This window comes from Crocodylus siamensis, chromosome 11 (genome assembly GCF_052110815.1).
Source record: "Crocodylus siamensis isolate JL-2025a chromosome 11, ASM5211081v1, whole genome shotgun sequence".
Taxonomy (NCBI): Eukaryota; Metazoa; Chordata; order Crocodylia; family Crocodylidae; genus Crocodylus; species Crocodylus siamensis.
Window position 1 is genome coordinate 1,684,711 of NC_143405.1, and position 17,413 is coordinate 1,702,123.

The 17,413-nt window shown below is 41.2% G+C and overlaps 1 protein-coding gene and 1 long non-coding RNA gene across 3 annotated transcripts in view; one reads left to right on the forward strand and one right to left on the reverse strand.

Annotated features, from left to right (window-relative positions):
• NR6A1 (nuclear receptor subfamily 6 group A member 1) overlaps positions 1–17,413 on the forward strand; it is a 156,296-nt gene that overhangs the window by 27,710 nt on the left and 111,173 nt on the right. For both annotated transcript variants that reach the window (XM_090022960.1, XM_090022962.1), the window contains exons 2-3: positions 3,067–3,108; positions 9,685–9,744. In XM_090022960.1, coding sequence (XP_089879086.1) covers positions 3,067–3,108; positions 9,685–9,744 — 102 coding nt within the window. The remainder of the gene's footprint in view (positions 1–3,066; positions 3,109–9,684; positions 9,745–17,413) is intronic.
• Positions 8,127–17,413, reverse strand: part of LOC149855240 (uncharacterized) — a 37,355-nt gene continuing 28,068 nt past the window's right edge. Inside the window, exons 3-4 of the long non-coding RNA XR_016438589.1 lie at positions 11,636–16,201; positions 8,127–9,859 (exon numbers count right to left, since the gene is read on the reverse strand). This is a non-coding gene — a long non-coding RNA (uncharacterized LOC149855240). The remainder of the gene's footprint in view (positions 9,860–11,635; positions 16,202–17,413) is intronic.

Consider the following 17,413-nt stretch of genomic DNA (forward strand, 5'->3'; position numbering starts at 1 on the left):
TTAAGAAGCCTAAAGCATTAAAAAGCTTTTAAAACTTGGTTGTCAATTCTGTATGAACACCAAAATGCAGTCTTGTTTGTATAAAGTTCAGAGAAGAACTTAATTTAATTTCAGGTTTTCTTTGCTCTGTTTACTGCAAAATCCCTTTTTTTTTTTAATCCAAGTTTTTAGTCATGTTAAAGTCATATTTAAAAACTTGGATTAAATTGGTATAGAAAAATAACAGAGGAACTGGAGAGGAGCAACTTAAGATGTATGAGGTTGGTTGCCCCTGCTCTGAATTTTCTGTTTTAAATGATTTCAAGCAGTTTCTGATACGTTTTCCAAACTTGTTTTAGAATGGCATCCCCACATCTAAAACAAAAGCTAATGACAAAGATGGCATCCTACAGACATAAGAATAGCACTAGGCAGATGTGGATGGGGAATGACTCCAGACAAAGAAAAGAGCTTTTGCAATTGCACACCGCAGGAGCTAATACTATTTGCAAACATGGTGGAGAGCAGGCAGGGAGATGGGTGGTAACAAAAAGAACTGGATTTCCCTTGACATTTCTCCTTGTCTCTTGCACACAATCCCTATCCCAGGGTAGCCAAATTCTGAATGGCAGCTTTTCACTGTAACAATCAAATCCTGAAAGACTTTTATTGAGAAGGCTAACAAAAAAGTAGGACGTGATACAATGATATTGGAAAGCTGTAGCAAACTCTACGTGTGTATACAGGTTTGCCTCGAGGAGTCCATATAACAGATAATGGGTGTCATTGATTTGCAGTAAACTGGCCAGGTGGTGGTTTTGGTACTGAAAATGTATTGAGCTTTTTTTGGGTGTGAACATTGGAATTTTTATTCCAAGTTTTTTGGGGGTTTTTTTTTTTTAGTTGAGTATGGTTTTTAGTGCATTTTAACTGGCTTTGGAGGCTTTGTAACACACTAAGAAGTGAAAAGGCAAACAGATGCATTGTCATCCTAAGAGCTGCTATGAAAGTAGTTGTTGCTGATGTAAATACAAACTGATTGTGTTCTGTATCTTAATTGTAAGCCTTTCAGTGTGGAATGTGTCCTTTTTATGTTTTTAAAGAATAAATAACCAGGAGCAAAGTGGTGGTTTTGGATAAGGGATTAGAAACCAGATCATGGAAATGGTGTGGGAAAGCATGAGAATTTCCCAAATAATTTAACCAAGGCCAACCAATGTCAGTTCTGTGCTTTTTTTTTTTAAAAAAAACCTCTTTTTACTGAAAAACACTTGTATTTAAGTTTTGGGCAGAAGAATCATGAGGAAGCTATAACTAAACTGAGTATTTTAAATAGAAATATCTCTGGAAATAGTTAACAGAAGTAAAACATTGCATTAATAAATAATGTAACTTAGAACTCTCTTTCCTCAAAGAAATCAAATGTTTTGTATTTCATGGTGCTTTTGTAGGTAACTAGTAACTCATGTTACCATATAGCATCTGTGACCCAGGGTGTAGTTTATTCTAAACTAATTTTATAGGGAGAAGCGTTGTTTTTGGAAGATGGAATAGTTTTAGATTTTGATGGCATGGTAAGCATTTGTGTTTAGGCATTATTACAGTAGCTTATCCTTATCCTGCTGAAAAAGAGAAATGGTGTACAAATCCCTTATCATTGCTTTTCGTGGGATTAACATGGCACACAAGCTTTAGATGGTCTGCGTAGAGATATAATCATGGAAAGTGCAATTCTGTACATTATACAAATATTTAATAATCAAGCTTATAACGGCTCCGTCCTAGTGGCTCTCACTAGACTATGACCATGCTGTCAGATTAAATGAGAGCTCAATTACTTTATTCAGCTGAGAGCCTTGGAAGCCCTCTCACCAAGTCTGTAAAGAGAATTGTGGGTTCTTTGTCACTGAGGTATCAAAACGCATTCCCAAGATGTTACTTCACTGTGTGTAGTGTTAAAAATGTTGTTTTAAGCTAAGTGGGTAAAATACTTAAGTACTCAATATGATATAAATAATAGTGCTTGAAATGTACTTACTGATGCAATTCACCAGCTTGATTTTAATGTATAAAGTCATACCACACTCGTAACTTACAATTTGGATAACCAGCATTGGAATGGTTAAACAGCTGAAATAATAATGGATCCCAAAAAATAGGGCTAGGAAGGATATCAAGACGTCACTTAGTCCACTTTCCTGCTCAAGGTATGATCATTCTTGACTAAAACATGCCAGTCAAGCATTTGTCTAACCCACTCTTGAAAGTTTCCAGGGATGTTGATTCGACAACCTCCCTAGGTGGCCTGTTCCAGTGTTTAGCCACCCTCATAGGGAGACAGGTCCTTCCTAAATTGACTCTAATGCCATTTGAGACCATTTTTCCTGCTCCTGTCCCATATGGCCATGAAGAACAGGCCTTAACCTGTCCTTCACATATTTGAAGACTGTGATCAGATCCTCCCTCAGTCTTGTCTTCTCCAGACTAGGTAAGGCTAGTTCTTTCAGTCTTTACTCAAAAGTAATGTTTCCCAGGCCTCCAATTTCCATTGTTATTCCATGGGCTCTTTCTAATCTGACCATATTTTTCTTGAAGTCTGGAGCCCCAAAACTAGACACAACTGGAGGTAAGACCTCCCCACTAATGAAAAATAGAGCAGAAGAATTGCTTCGCTTGATTTGGAAGGGCCGGTCCTGTTTAATACAAATCAGTATGCTCTTGGACTTTTTACATCAAGAGCATGCTGTTGGCTCATATTGATCTTGTTCTCTGCTGTGACCCCCACATCCCTGTATTTCTGTGTGCAGATATTCTGTCCAAAGTGCAGGGCTTTGCAGTTGTCCTTGCATTTCATCTGATTTAATGTAGGATCATTTCCAGGTCATTTTGAATCCTAGTCCTGCCCTCCAGAGTGTCTGTAGCTCCACTTGGTTTGGTGTCATCCACAAACGAATTGTATAACCTTTCCATGTTGCTGTATTTATTAACTCCCCCCCCCCCAAAAAAAAAACCCAAAAAAAAAAAAACCCACAAAAAACCGTACTCCATGCTCATGATTTTTTTTTCTCTCCTCCCATCCCCTTTCAGGATTCTGTCGAGAGCCTTCAACAGAGCATGAGCCACCTACCAGTAAGTATTAGTTGTAAGAAGTTTTGGTTTACCCAGAGATAGAAGGGTTGGTGCAGTAAGCACAATTGTTTTGGGTATTGATTGAATGCAGATTATATTACAAATCATAAATTACCCGAGCAAGTCTCCATTTAACCTTGGAGGTGTTGATCCCTATCACTTGATTAGCTGGGGATCAGGAAAGGAAGGTCTTCCAGAGCTGCTTGCACTTCTAATGACATCTCTCTCAGCCTGATGACCCCTCTGCTTGCAGCTTGGGAGTGGCCCTTCCACACTTCGCTGGAGGGTGTTGTTGAAGTAAGGGGCAGTTTCTTCTCACCGGGGAGCGGGGGGGATAAGCAATCTCTATTAGGTTGCCTACAGCCTGGAAGTGTGCATCTGGTTCCTGGTCCTGCTCTCATCTCTGGTGGGGATGCTGGCCACCTTGTGACCTGAATTTTGAGTGTTCTGCATAACATAATGTACTATTACTAGAATAAAATCCCCTTAATTTGGGATTATTCACTGATAGCCAGTGGTCTCTGTGGTGCCTTTTATGCAATGTCAGCTAAGGCTCTTTGTGAAAAGGGTATTCTGTGAGCCACAGCTACTGACTTACCAAGAATTTGCAGCATTTCCCCCAAATTCTTTCAGACATGCATTCCCAACGTGGAATGGTTGTTACCACCCTATGTAATGCTGTGACTAAAAGGGAGGAAAATCCTGAAACCCTTTTGTTAGAATATGAGTCAAATAATAAGAAAAGTTCCAGAACTGTTCTGAAATAGAGTAAGCACAAAATTAAAATGAACACATTGAAAATACATGCTTTCATGACTGAAGGTAGATATGCTTTTGCAAGCCTTACATACAGTTTTAAATTGTTGTGATTTTTTTTCTTTCTGTTGTGTTAAATAGAAGGTAGCCATGGTTCTGAGACTTTCTCTGTTAGTGGAAATAATCGTTAAAGTTTGGGGTGTAGTGAAAAATACTTCCAAAAACAGTGTCTGTCTCTTAGTCATGAAGTAAGACGAGGCCCTACTCTGAAGGTAAAGTATAGAGAAAGGTGTCTTAACACTCTTGGCCAGTTGATGGATACTGACCCATTCATAACTCAAGTGTATCCTGTAAAGCAATACAGTTGTACATATGAGAGGTAGGTTTTGGAGTTGTCACCCCCAGCTCCAGTTCTTGAGGCACCTCTGAATAACCTTTGCATTGTTCTCCCTAGGACTCTGTAAGCTTGGGATAGTCCCATTTCACGTGTTTGTTTGTATCCCCTATTCCAGAAGGGCGCTCTCGCTATCTTCGTTGGCTCATTGATGCCATCTACTCGCGGGAGCCCTTTACTGATGCTCGGTACGGTGGGCTGCAAAACATGACTGTGCATGGTGTAATAGGGCTGCAGGTGTGGAGTCTTAATTGTTAGCGCTCTGGGAAGTGGCTGGCCTGCAGCACAGGCAGGAGGAGGCTATAGCCCACTAAACTGGCACGATGCTTTGCCGAGGATGCCGGAAACATCTGCATCTTCTCTGCATGCGGTGTCCAAATGACCATCACCCCTTTACACTGGGAAAGATGACAACTGTATGTTGGGTTACTAAAACACTCGTGCACCAGAGATCTTCAAAGTCCAATGCTATGGCACAGGTTCAGGCTAAGTTCATTTCTATGAGTAGCCTCCATATACCCCTTCAATTAGCATAAGTGGGGACAAGGGCAGTCAAAGGTCAAGAGAAGTTCAAAATAGCATAACCTTTTTTGCTAGTGTTACTAAACAGCTGTAATCCTGCAGTGCTCACCAAGCTTTTCTTTACCATCATGTTTACTATAGAGCTATAAAATGCGAAGAACAAGGCCTGGCTTGATACAAGGGAAGTTGGAAATCAAGCAGTTAAGAATAGGTAGCATTGTTGCTTAAAACAGGAGAAATAATTGATTTATGTTATGGTGCCCAATTAGGCTGTAAAGTGAGAAACGTTTAAAGCAACCCTGTGGCTTCAAGGCAGCTCTTTGCTCTGATTCCTGTTCAGCAAATAGGAGGCACCCCAATAAAGGTCATCAGCTCCATGAGCTAAATTATTAATTCCTTTCATGCCACTCAGGGCTTGTAAACAGTATATAATACAAGAAAACAATTGGCACTGTTCACTTATTGGCCGGAGAAAAGGTCAAAGGTTAAATAGTTGTATTGGCAACAGCTGTTCTTCATAGTCAAGTAGACTTTTGTCCTTTTTTATCTTCTCTTGGAACAAGCCTGTTTCCAAAATTTTAGCTGGCTGTTATCCATGTCTTTCTTCCCCCTCCTTCCCCTCTTAGCTAAACCTGTTCTTCCAAGTTAAACATGTTGTATGTGATGAATTGTGGGAGCAGGCAGAAAGGATGAAAAAGAACCAGCCGTCTCAGCTTTAAAGAGCTTTTGGTTTGAAATATTTTTTGTGTGTGGGCTTTGTACAAGTGTTTTAAAAACAAAATGCTCCTTAACTGGGTGGAATAAAATGGTGTCTTTTCTATACAGTTTTAACTTGTTTTTAAACTTAAAGTTTAAAATGTTTCTTTTATTATCATTTAAAAGTGATGTCATCAATTTATTTTGCTCTAAATCTCATTTTGTTAATAGCGTAGTAGAAACATGAAAATGTTTAGTATTCATTTTTTATGTGATGAGGCTTTAAATCTGAACATTTTCAATATATATACAAGTTTTGGAAGCTAGTTTAGTTGTTGAACAGGACTAAATCCCCTCCCCCCTCCCCCCCCCGGCATTTTGCTTTTGATTGTCATGGTATCTGAAGCATATTATGATGGCTGAATATTCCTTCCAACTTGTAAGAGGGGATGCTACAGTTCACAGTCCTTCTAGCTTTAATTTGAAAAGACATTGACCCAGACTAATTAAAAAGAAACAACTATCTAATTATGATTGTGGCAAACTATTTCAGTTAATAATTCAGTTAATAATTAACATTTAGAAATATTGCAGTTATGAACCTGTCCATTGTGTTAAGCTGACACAATTACTTGACTTCAACATCTAAAAACCCAAAGAGCTCTTGTTAGAGAACTGCTTACTCTACACTGCATTTGTCTTGTGTGTGGGTGGTTATCAAGTGTCATTCAAAAGTTATCAAATGAAATGATTCCAGATGTTTGCAGGTGTAGCTTACTGCTGTAAGTGATTCAGTTATTTGCACAGTCATTTTCCTTGTGCCACTGCTGCCGACTTCTGCTGACCACTTCTAGCTTCTCCACCATCTGGCTGACTTGCAGGGCAGCTGACCCCTCCTCCCCCCAAACAGCAGCAGGTAACCTACAAATGACCATCTGCTGACCCATTACTTTAACCTTTTATGAAAGCTAAAGGAGTTGTTCCCATGCCAATTTTTCAATATCAGTAGCATGCATGCATTTTCAGCAGCAGCAAAATAGATGACTTTTACTCTTGGTTTGTCACGTTAAAATTTGGCTGGATGTGAAGTTACACAAACAGCTGTTTTATAGGCCATGAGATTAGACTCCTTCCATGCATTTGTGATTGCTAAATCATATATGAAGCACCTTTTTGCTACCTATGAAGTTAAGGGATTGTTAGTGCCCTCAAAGGATTAAGGGTTCTTGTTGGGAAGAAATGCCATTTGGAGTTGGGGCCAAAGGAAGAAAGAAACAAAACCAAACTTTTATATAACCAAGGAAGAAAACTTGGTAAAATTCTCCTGTGTGACATGGGCATATGACTGTTGCCGCTGACTCCATACACATCTACAGTTTTCCATAAGAATGGGCTGTTGTAAATGCTTACACAGTTACCTTGTTTGTGCCTGTCGACCTTGGGCACATCTTACATAAAAACAAATGTCTGACCACCTAGGAGGAGCCACAATATTATGGTAACTTCCTTCAATTAATCGCCTGCCCACCAAGGAATAAACTGGGGAAGAATACAGGAAAAATAAAACAAAAAAATTAAACCTTGGCCCAAGAGTGAACTTTGTATCGTGCAACTAAATTGTGCTGCCAGGAGTGAGTTCCTGAGTTGAGGAATGTAGAGTTGTATTACTGCATTGTTTGGGCTCTTAGATGTGGGAATGCAATTTGCTAGCAACAAAACGGAGAGTCTTCAAATTCTCTCCCTTGTTGCCCTTGGGAGACTGGGGATATCAGGAGAACAGAAACACAAGCGATAACCCTGCTGAAGTGGAGTCATAAAATTGTATATCAAGATCATGAGGAAAAAAGCTGTAGTGATTACTACCAAAGAAAAGAAGTGGGGCACAATGGTTGAGGATCCCTGGCCTGCTTTTCAAAACACAAATTGGTCCTTGTGTGATGATTCCTAAGGAGCGAAGAGATGGCACTGCATTTCCTAATGCACGATCGCAGCTGACCCTGTTCCTGGCAGATGAGTCTGTCTGTCCTCAATCCAAACTTTTTTTGGAGTTTAGGCCCCATCTGGATTTTTTAGTCGGATCCATCTGTAACTGGGTCTGTCCTTCCTGGCATACTATAAGAAGCAAGTCCAGCCTCCAGCTCAATGTTGGACATAAGCTCAGGGCATCCCAGTCTCCCAGACAGACCTCCACTGGTGGTGCTGCTGCTGCTGCTCATGTGTTGGAAGAGGGCACCTGCTTTATGAAAACTTTTGAAGCAGGATCTCTTTTCTGATAAGGGTCCTTTTGAAGGGGCTCCAGACCCTGCTGGGATCTAATCATCTTGACCCTTCCTGCCATTTCTAGTCCTGACCCATTTCAGAGGTTAATATGATATAGAATTTAAAGCTGATGGAGTGTATAGTTTAGGAATTCTTTACAAACTGATAAAAAGATAGTTGTTTTCAAAGACAGCTGTATGTCATAGTTTTGAGGATGCATGTTATCTGACTACAGAAATGAATGCTTTGAAAAGCAGGTCTGGCAGTAACAGATGTGTGTAGGGAAGATGAAAATCTCTTAAGGGGACAGAGGAGAAAATAAATTCTCAGATAAAAAAAAAAAAAAGGGAGGTCTGGTATTTCTGTTGATCATGCTTTTTTTATTAAAACTAGGAAGCTGTATTATAAAATTAATTTTCCTTTTTACAGAATATATACAGAATAAACTATTACAGCAGCAGTGAAAAGCTGAACTGTATTTGAACACATGTATTTATGGGAATTATAAAGAAAGTGGCATCAACTGGTGTAGTACTTAGAGTTTTATGACACTTCACTGAACGTATTTCCAGCTGCTCATAACTTGCTTGATTCTTTTTTTTGGTCTTGGTCTCTACTTTTCTCCATATAAAAGAATTTTTGAGCTTTCTTCAAACAGATATACACTGGAAAGTGTCTGGCTGGGGATAGGAGTGGGAAACTGGTGTTGCAGTAGCAATCCTTGACGACTGCCAAAATTTGGCTTGCATGCAACAGTTATGACCCTTCTGGACATGGTGTGTGGTTCATTTTGCATGGCTTTTTCTGTAAGCTCAAAGCCTATGGTTAAGTCGGGCATTCTTGTACAGAGGATCTGAAACTGTTTGGTGGGCTGCAGCAGTTGTGAAGTTTCAGATTTGTTCTGCACCTCTTAAAGACCAGAAGGGGGGAAGTTTGGGTGTTGAGGACCTCCTGCAAGCCCTGGTGGAGGAGGTTCTAGGAGTTCCCAGCGTTCATGGTTTTACCTTTTTTTTTTAATACCTGGTGGTTTTCTTTAAAAGTCCATCTCCTATGGTTAGGCAACGCACTAGAATTCTGCTGCTATTTAAAAGGGTGTATGCTCTTAAATGTGTGTAATGACAGGATAAAACCTGATAACTTAACAAGCGTAACTGAGCACCACAGTGACATCTGCTTATCCGCAACTGGGGATGGCATGGAGACTGTCTTCCAGCTGCCTTTTCAGTATGTGCATTTTCAGATTCAGTTTTGAACCTGAAAGGCTCAGCCTTTGCTTAGGAATTAGCAGCTCCTTTCCAAAGGCTCAGATGGGGAGAGGAGGTAGGAGAGGAACCCTCAGCCATCCACCCACTGAACCAAAAAATCCTACTACCACACACACTGAAACAACAGCACACAGGTTAAATTATTACTACTGCATGATTCAATCCATTTACAGTTTGTGACACTTTGAAAGCTTGTGACTGACAATGGTCTTTCAGGAGTGTTCTCTGTGCTGTACATATGGAATATAACTGCTTGTTGCAAGCAGCTACCTTTAGAAGAGGAGGCAAGTAAAGGTCCTTCATATTTTATTTTTTCTTAAAAATAAGAAAATAATAAATGTTGTACCAAAATCTGCCAACAGAATATTCAGACTGTATAAAGAACACTTTGAAGTCTGGAAAGGTCCAACATTTAAGTTGATGAACTTCAAGTGTATTTTACATACTTGTCTTTATACACATTATGGTAAGGTATACTCGTGTGTCATGTTTCAGTTGCTCTGTCAGAATTGTAGGGGTGGGGGAAGGAACAACCCAATGCTGGCATATTGTTTTTCTCAAATAAGGCAAAACTTTAAAGATGAGGGAACAGATGGTTTAAATGTAAACTCAACTTGTTCAGAGTGTAAATATATAATTTACATGGCAGAAATGAATATTCTTAAAGTCTGTCTTTCTCATTAGCTACAGATGTGGAGCAGATGAGTTCCTCTTCTCCTGTTCTTCCCGTGAACTCCATGGGCAGTAAGTACCTCCTTTCTCTTGTCCCACACAGCCAGGTGGAATTTCTTTATTGCTGACAACTTTGGTTTTTGATCTGAGATTGCCAAATGAATGATACTACTTCAGTGTAGGAGCTCTGAAAAGCAATGCAGTTAAATCTTTACTGAAAAAGACCATTAAGGATGTTGCCCCTTGTTACCTTTCCCACAAAAATACCATAGGCCTAGCCTGTGCTGAGACCCTTTACAGGTGTAGCTGTATCAGTTGTGTCCTTGATTCCTCCCCTCCCTTCTCCTCTAGCAAAGGTTATAAAGTAGATTAGTGGGGCCCAACTTTTTTGGCAGAGATGCCAAAACTTAGTCATGCATCCCCACTGAGTGCCACTGCGATCCCTATCCTCTGGGTTCTGCTTTCTACTCAGTTCCTGTGCTCCTTGTCCAATCTGCTGCTCTGCTTTCTGCTCCCTGCACTATCTGCTACTGTGCTGTCCCCCCTCCCCGGTCCGTTGCATGCCACACGCAGGCTGCCTCTGTGTCACTTATGGCGTGCGGGCCGCAGTTTGGCCACCCCTGGAGTAGATGGTGAAATAAAGAACAGCATTATTTCTTTACCAGCATAATTTCCCATACTCTCAAGATATTTTTAGTGGCTTATCAGTGCTAGTATCGTCAGGAAACGCCCCCTAGTCTGCACAGGACTTTGTTCTCCTACTTTGCCAGGCCGGAGGGAGTTGGGTTCCCAAATCCTGTTCAATTAATGTAATTATCTGTGCATAACTCACTTAGGCTGCTTGAAACCTTGGCTTTGGGACTCTCAAAATCCTTCTCCCTGCACAAGAAGCAGTGGTTTGTTTTTTAAAGACTCCATCTAGTGGTAATTAGTGCATCTGATGCCCAAACATGTGCCTTTGTCAGTGATAATCCACTAGGTGGCAACAAGTCCTTATCTGACAATGGGAGCCCAACGGCCCAAATTCTGAACATCTGCATCTAGAGTGCAGATTTCTTGTTCCCAAGGTAGTGTTTTCCGTTAGTTGGAATCTCCCAGAAGAGGTAAACAGCTAACCAGAGCTTTTCAGAAGATAATGGTCTTTGCAACACGGAGATCCCAAGCCCAGGATGTCTCCATACCCTTTTCATCTTGTTGATGGACTGTGCTGGCTTCTTACCAAAGATCAACACAGCTTGGGAGAACCTGCATGTACTAGGATTGTTTTGTGGCAAGCCTTTGCCTTCTTGGCGGTTTGGGATTTAATAAGCCCCTTGGACCTTCCTCTTACGTGTGTATGCATGATTATTTGTTAAAATGATATTTATGATGAGCAGTAGCTTGATCTAGCTAGACTGGTGTCAGGAAGCCAGCTTTTTATTAGTTGATTGATTCAGTTGCAGATGATCAATTTTTCCATGAACAGCGGTGGCAACTTCATGTACACACAAACTTCATACACTTTTGAAAATGCGTACATTTATGTTAAATTGTGCAAAATAATTTACCATTTAATTATTGTTTTAACTCAACATTACTTCCCCTTGTTTAGGGGGTCTTAAGGCAAAATTACCTCCTATTATGTGAATACATCTGCTGAATACTCAAAGTAAGGCTGTATAACTTGAATTGAACCCTGGCTTGCTTTTTTCCTTAAATCACTCTTAGCATCTGTCTGTTATGTCATTAAGCTTGTCCCCACTTTGTAGGTTTGTAGATTACAAAGGTTACTTCTGGTTTTATAATCATCTACTCTGACGTCCCATTTAACACAGGCCTCTGGACTTCCTTGTATAAATTATTGCTGCAAATTCAATAGTTATACTTGATTTTTTAGAAAAACAGCCTATCTGGATTTTAAAATTCCCAGTAATCCAGGATCTACCATAACTATTGGTAAACTGTTCCAGTGGTTGATACCTACTTCATTTAAAAGCTTGCGTTTTATTTGTAGTCTACATTTGTCCAGCTTCAACTTCCGGCCGGTGGTTCTAGTTAACTTTTTGTCCGCTAGATTGCAGTGCTTTCTTCAGATAATGTTTGCTAGTTCCTTGCTAGGTACTTACATCGATCAGTGCTCAACCTTTGATAAACTAAACAGATTTAGCTCCTTCAGTCCTTTACTAAATAGTGTGTTTTCTGGTCTTTTAATCATTCCTTGTGGGTTTTCTTGGCATCTTCTTAATTTTCAGCATCTTCCTTGAAGCATGGACAGCAGTATTGCACATCATGTGGAGGAATGTTCACACTAGTGCCAACTACAGAGATAATAGCTCTCCTACTCAATAGTCCCCTTTTTCTACAGCCAAGAATCACATTAGCACCTTTTGCCCAGCACGTCTTTGAGAGCTCCTTGTCAACTGATTATCCACCTTGCCTTCCAAATTTGTCACTTCTGCCTTACTTCATTGCCCAAGGAGCTTATTTTGCTGTTGCTTTATCCCATACAATCAAACTCCAAGTATTTTCTGACCTAGGAGTAGAAGAACATAGAAAAAAAATCGTTTGGTGAAAACCAAACATCAGAAAAATGCATAGTAAGTTTGGAGGGCTACAACAAAACGATACTTAACCAGTTCACCGGCACAAATGGCGACAATTTGTTCAACCCACTTTAAAGCTCAAACAAGTTTGAAAATTGAGCGTTCTGTCTACCCGTGTAATAAAGTTATACTCCTGGTTTGTATGGGGACCACATGTTTTCTGTACTCTGCTTGAGATGGAGCAGATCTGTTACTGCCCACTGAGTGATCTTATTTATTCCCTGGGGATTCACTAGATGACCTCCTGATGTCCTTTCCAACCCTATTTTTTTTAAGATCCATTTTCTACGTAAGAGTGTGTAGGTGCCTTGTGCATGCGTGCGCCATTTTTATTTCCTTTGCACACCATCATCACTTAAAAGTATTCCTGAAAAGTCTAAAGTGGTCAATCGTGCTTTGGATGACAGTCTTCCATAATATTAAAATTAAAAGCTGCGCCTTATGTTGAAGAGCAGTAACAGTTGCACCCAAACCAGAATTCTTCTGTCTTTTGTGTTTGTCACTTGTTTAAACATGTAAATATGCCTGCTGCTTTTAGTAAAGCTACATTGAACATTGTGTATCAGGGAATAAATCCCTGAAAATGAGGTGTTTCAGTGGAAGTGCAGGCTGATCCCTAATGTTAACATTGGCATCTATTGGAAGAAGCCTTCAATAATTGAACTATGCCCTTCAGTGTCAAAAGTTTGGGAAAAGAGGAGTGTTCAAAGTCCCAGCCCTGCAAGGAGCCAGTCTGCTTGGCTTTTTGTAAGTGAGCAGGTCCATTGAGTTCAATGGGTTTATTCATGTATGTAGAACTAAGCACGTTAGGCTTGATTTTTGCAAGACTCTCACAGTCCAGATACCTTTACAAGTGTTTTTGTTTTGTTTTTGAGAGAGAGAGAGAGAGAAAGAAAAGAAGAATTTGTCCAAGTAACCCAGCAATTTTCTGGTTTTTGCTCCCTTGGGAAGTGTTTTGGTTTTGGAAAAAATCCAGGCCAAAGAAAGCTTGCAGTGTGCCTTAAAAAGAGCAGTGCCTTCTGTTTTGCTGGCTGAGAAACAGCTGCTTTTCAAAGACCTTCAAGTTTAAAACAACCCCCCCAAAAAAACAAAAAAACCCCAAAAAACAAAAAAAACCTCAGGGAAAAAAAGGTGTATTTTTCCAGTTTATAAGGAGAGCTTGGTGTCAGAATGTGTTTAGATTGGTGCTCAGGATCTGAAAGGACAGCATGGTCGGGATTCTTTTACGGGGTGGGGAAGGAGTTGTGAAAGTCTGGTCGTGCTTAGATAAATGATTTTATAATGTTGCAGGACTTCAGGTTTAGGCAGTTTTACAGATTGCAGATAAGACAAGTTTACTGGCCTTTAGCATGTTACAAAATGACTAATTTCACCTCCTAATCTATGCAAACAGATAATCTGTAAAACTGATACACAGTTATGGAAAAGTAAACCCAGGACGAGCTCCAGGCCATCCCGGTCATTCTGGATCTTATAAATAGCTATTTGAACAAGCAGCTCTCATTATTATGGGCACCGTTCAGTGACTGGATGGTGAAGCTTTTGACTGACACACTTCCAGTACAGCCCTGCATATAAATCATGTGCTTAAACCTATGTTGTATGAATGTAAATTGCAGTTAATTGCAGGAAAAAGCTGCAGATCCATTTTGGAGCTTGCGGGTCCTTCAAGGCACAACCACACCTGTCAGTTGAGGCGGACGGGGCAGCAGGCACACCTGTGAGGGCCTAGGCAGTCCATCTCCCTCTAGTAGGTAGGAGAAAGTTTAACCAGACTTTCTGCCAAAGCAAAACAGCTGGTAAAGAATCTGGGCATGTCTCCCCCCTGGCTGCCTTTTAATAGCCAGGTTAGTGGATGCTGAGTGTTTGTGCAGTGATGGGTACCCCGGCATGCTGCACAGCAAGTGACAGGAAGAGACTTCCTGCACTTCACATACCGATGTGAGCAGCTATAGCAGTGTCCAGCACGGCATGTCTGGGCATGCTTCTCCACTAGCAATGCCTCATAAGACCAGAGGAAGAGACAAATATGCAGAAAAGGAATAATAATAATAATAAAAAAAAACGCTGCCTGAGGCTGGCTTATACAGTGGGTTGGCCCTAGCACACCTGCTGAGCCAACCAGATCCCACATGCCCCCCACCATTTTCTTATTTTCCAAACAGCCAGTTGCAGAGAGGAGGGGAGGAGTAGTTCAGATGTGGGGTCAGGTGGGCAGCAAGTAACCTTTTGGACCATTTCTTCTGCTTTCCTGAAAGCATGTGCCTGCTTCCTCATCTGAAATCCTGCAGGTTATGTAACAATGCCCAGCTTGCCCACTGAATGCAGGGAACATGGTCCATATAAAGACATCCCTTCTCTCCCCTTGAGCAGCTCCTGTGCATGCTGAGGATTCCTCTCAAGAGCGAGATAATTAATTCAACTCGTCTGTGATTCTGCTTGTTGTGAGCACATTGCAACTGCTGACATTTTTTGTTCAGAATCACTCTTGGGGCATGGCAGAAAGCCCTATAAGGTCAGGGTACCCTCAGAGTTGTAGACCTGAGGAGCTGATTCCCCCCCCACAAATCCAAGATGGATGCTCTATTCTTACCATAGGGGTTACTTGTTTACAGGGGGAAACATCTAAGGCCTTCTTCTGGTGGCAGAGTTGTATTAGGAGTTAATACTACCCTTATTCTCAAAATAAATTCAGTGAAAAAAGATTTTGGCTATACTTTTTTCTTTCCAACCTATGTTGCTAAACTCACAACACCCTTAAAATACACTTAAAACATATCAGACGAATCAACTAGCACAAATACTCCACCCACCCATGTGCACTTGGCAGACTTCTGCTCTAAGAATCAACACATTGTACATAGATTCATAGAAGTGGGGTTGGAAGGGACCTTGTAGATCTTCAAGTCCAACCCCCTGCCTGGGCGGGAGAAAAACTGGGCTCGGATGACTCCAGCCAGGTAGGGATCAAGCCTCTTCTTAAAGACCCCCAGGGTAGAAGCCAGCACCACTTCCCTTGGAAGTTGGTCCCAGATCCTAGCCGCCCTGACCATGAAGTAGTTCTTACGGATGTCTGATCTAAACCTCCTCGCCAACAACTTGTGGCCGTTATTCCTTGTTATGTGGGGGAGCACTCGGGGAAACAAGGTCTCTCCCAAACCCTTCTGGTCCCCCCTAGTGAGTTTATAGACGGTCATCAGGTCCCCACTCAGCCTTCTCTTGTGAAGGCTGAACAGGTTCAGGTCCCGCAGTCTCTCATTGTAGGGCCTGCCCTGCTGCCCCCTGATCATGCAAGTGGCCTCCTCTGGACCCTCTCCATGTTGTCCACATCCCTCTTGAAGTGCGGTGCCCAGAACTGGACGCAGTACTGCAGCTGTGGCCTGACCAGCATCGCATAGAGGGGGAGGATCACCTCCCTGGCTCTACTCAAGATGCACCTGTGGATGCACAACAAGGTCCTGTTAGCCCTGCTAACTGTGACCTCGCATTGTCAGCACATGTTCATCTTGGAGTCAGTAATGACTCCAAGATCCCTTTCTGCCTCTGTGCTCTCAAGAAGGGAGTTTCCCATCTTATAAATGTGCTGCTGGTTACTACTGCCTACATGCAGCACCTTGCACTTGTCAGTATTGAAACACATCCTGTTTTTGCTAGCCCACCCCTGTAACCAGGTATCCAGGTCTTGCTACAGCTTGATTCAGAAAATCTGTAGCTCTAGCTTGAAATGCTCTGTGTAAACAGACTGCCATGAGCTTAGTTATTGAGAGGTAGAAGCCATTTTTCCATTGAACATGTGCATGTTTGTTTTTCAAAGGATCTTTAAAAAAATGAAAATGTGAAAAACTGTTTTACAAATTTTACAAAATGTCTTAAAATCTTGTTTCCTGCCTTGGTGACATGCAGTGATCGTTGACATCCCATTGCGATGACTCTGTAGAGCTGCTTTTCTGTGAAGAACAGGAAAACTTGTGTTAATTCACTTGAATATTCATCCTCTTTTTAATTAGGAATGCGTGCAGATGCAAGGTCACAGTACATGTGGACTCTCATATTTCCCCATAGTTTTTTATATGGCCACTAATGCGTGGAGTTTTGTACCTGGGGTGAAGTTTGCATTTGCTCTGCAGTCAGAAGTGTTTGTGTAAGTTGGTTTTTTGTCTAACTTGTATGAAAGCTGCTGTGTGGAAAGCAGCTGCAGGCCTCACCCATGTTCCCAGAAGACTCCTTGTCCCTGGGAGAAAACCAAGGAGAACGCGATGGTGATAGTTCCAGCCTTCCTGCTAGAGGAGGCAGTTTTCATACAGGTTGAATTTCCAGCACCTCAGGGTTACTTGTGCTTCTCTTCACTTTTTTGGTTATTGATGATTAGTGCTGAGATTGTTAAAGATGCCTAAGAGAATTTAATTTCGGGCTCATAGAAATGAGTTGAAGCAGGCATCTAGCTACCTTTATGCCTCTTTGAAGTCCCAGTCCAATTCTGTGGGTCCATTTGAGATTCATATGATAAGAGTACATTTAGAAATTTCATATTAACTCTCATCTTGTAGCTTGGGAGGAACAACTGGAGCTAAATCACTTAAGGCATGTTGAAGCAAGGAGCAAGTAATTAAAAACATTTTAGCCACTTTTTTTTTTAATATTGGTGTCAACAGTCCAACACCTTTAAAGCATTGTACTTTGTTGTAGGCAGTAATCAACCCTGAACTCTCCTTAGGAGAGCTAACTTTTCTCTTTAAAAGCATGAAAGATAGTTTACTGTAAGATGTCTTCTAGTTTATGTAGGGCCTTTGAAATCAGAGTCAGAAGAGACCTGTTGGGTCATAATCTCATCTGTCCCCTTGGCCAGTGAAGGAGTTGTTCCCATCTCTTGCATTTCATTGTCATATTTTGTAAACTTAGAAGGTGCTTGGAGCATTGACAATGGATTTTGATAGGATAAATACCTGGGCAACACACGCTCCACGGGAAGACATTCCCCACTCAAACCTATTCTGGTGTTTTTTCAAACAGGAGACTGGCCAGCCTCACCTTTTGATTTTTTAGGAGGGAACAGTTTCAGTTCATAAAATGACTGTAGGTTTTATTGCATCAGGCTTTCAGTTCCAGTAGGTCGTGATCGACAAATGTCCAGTGGTGGAGACCACCTACCTGCTTTTGCT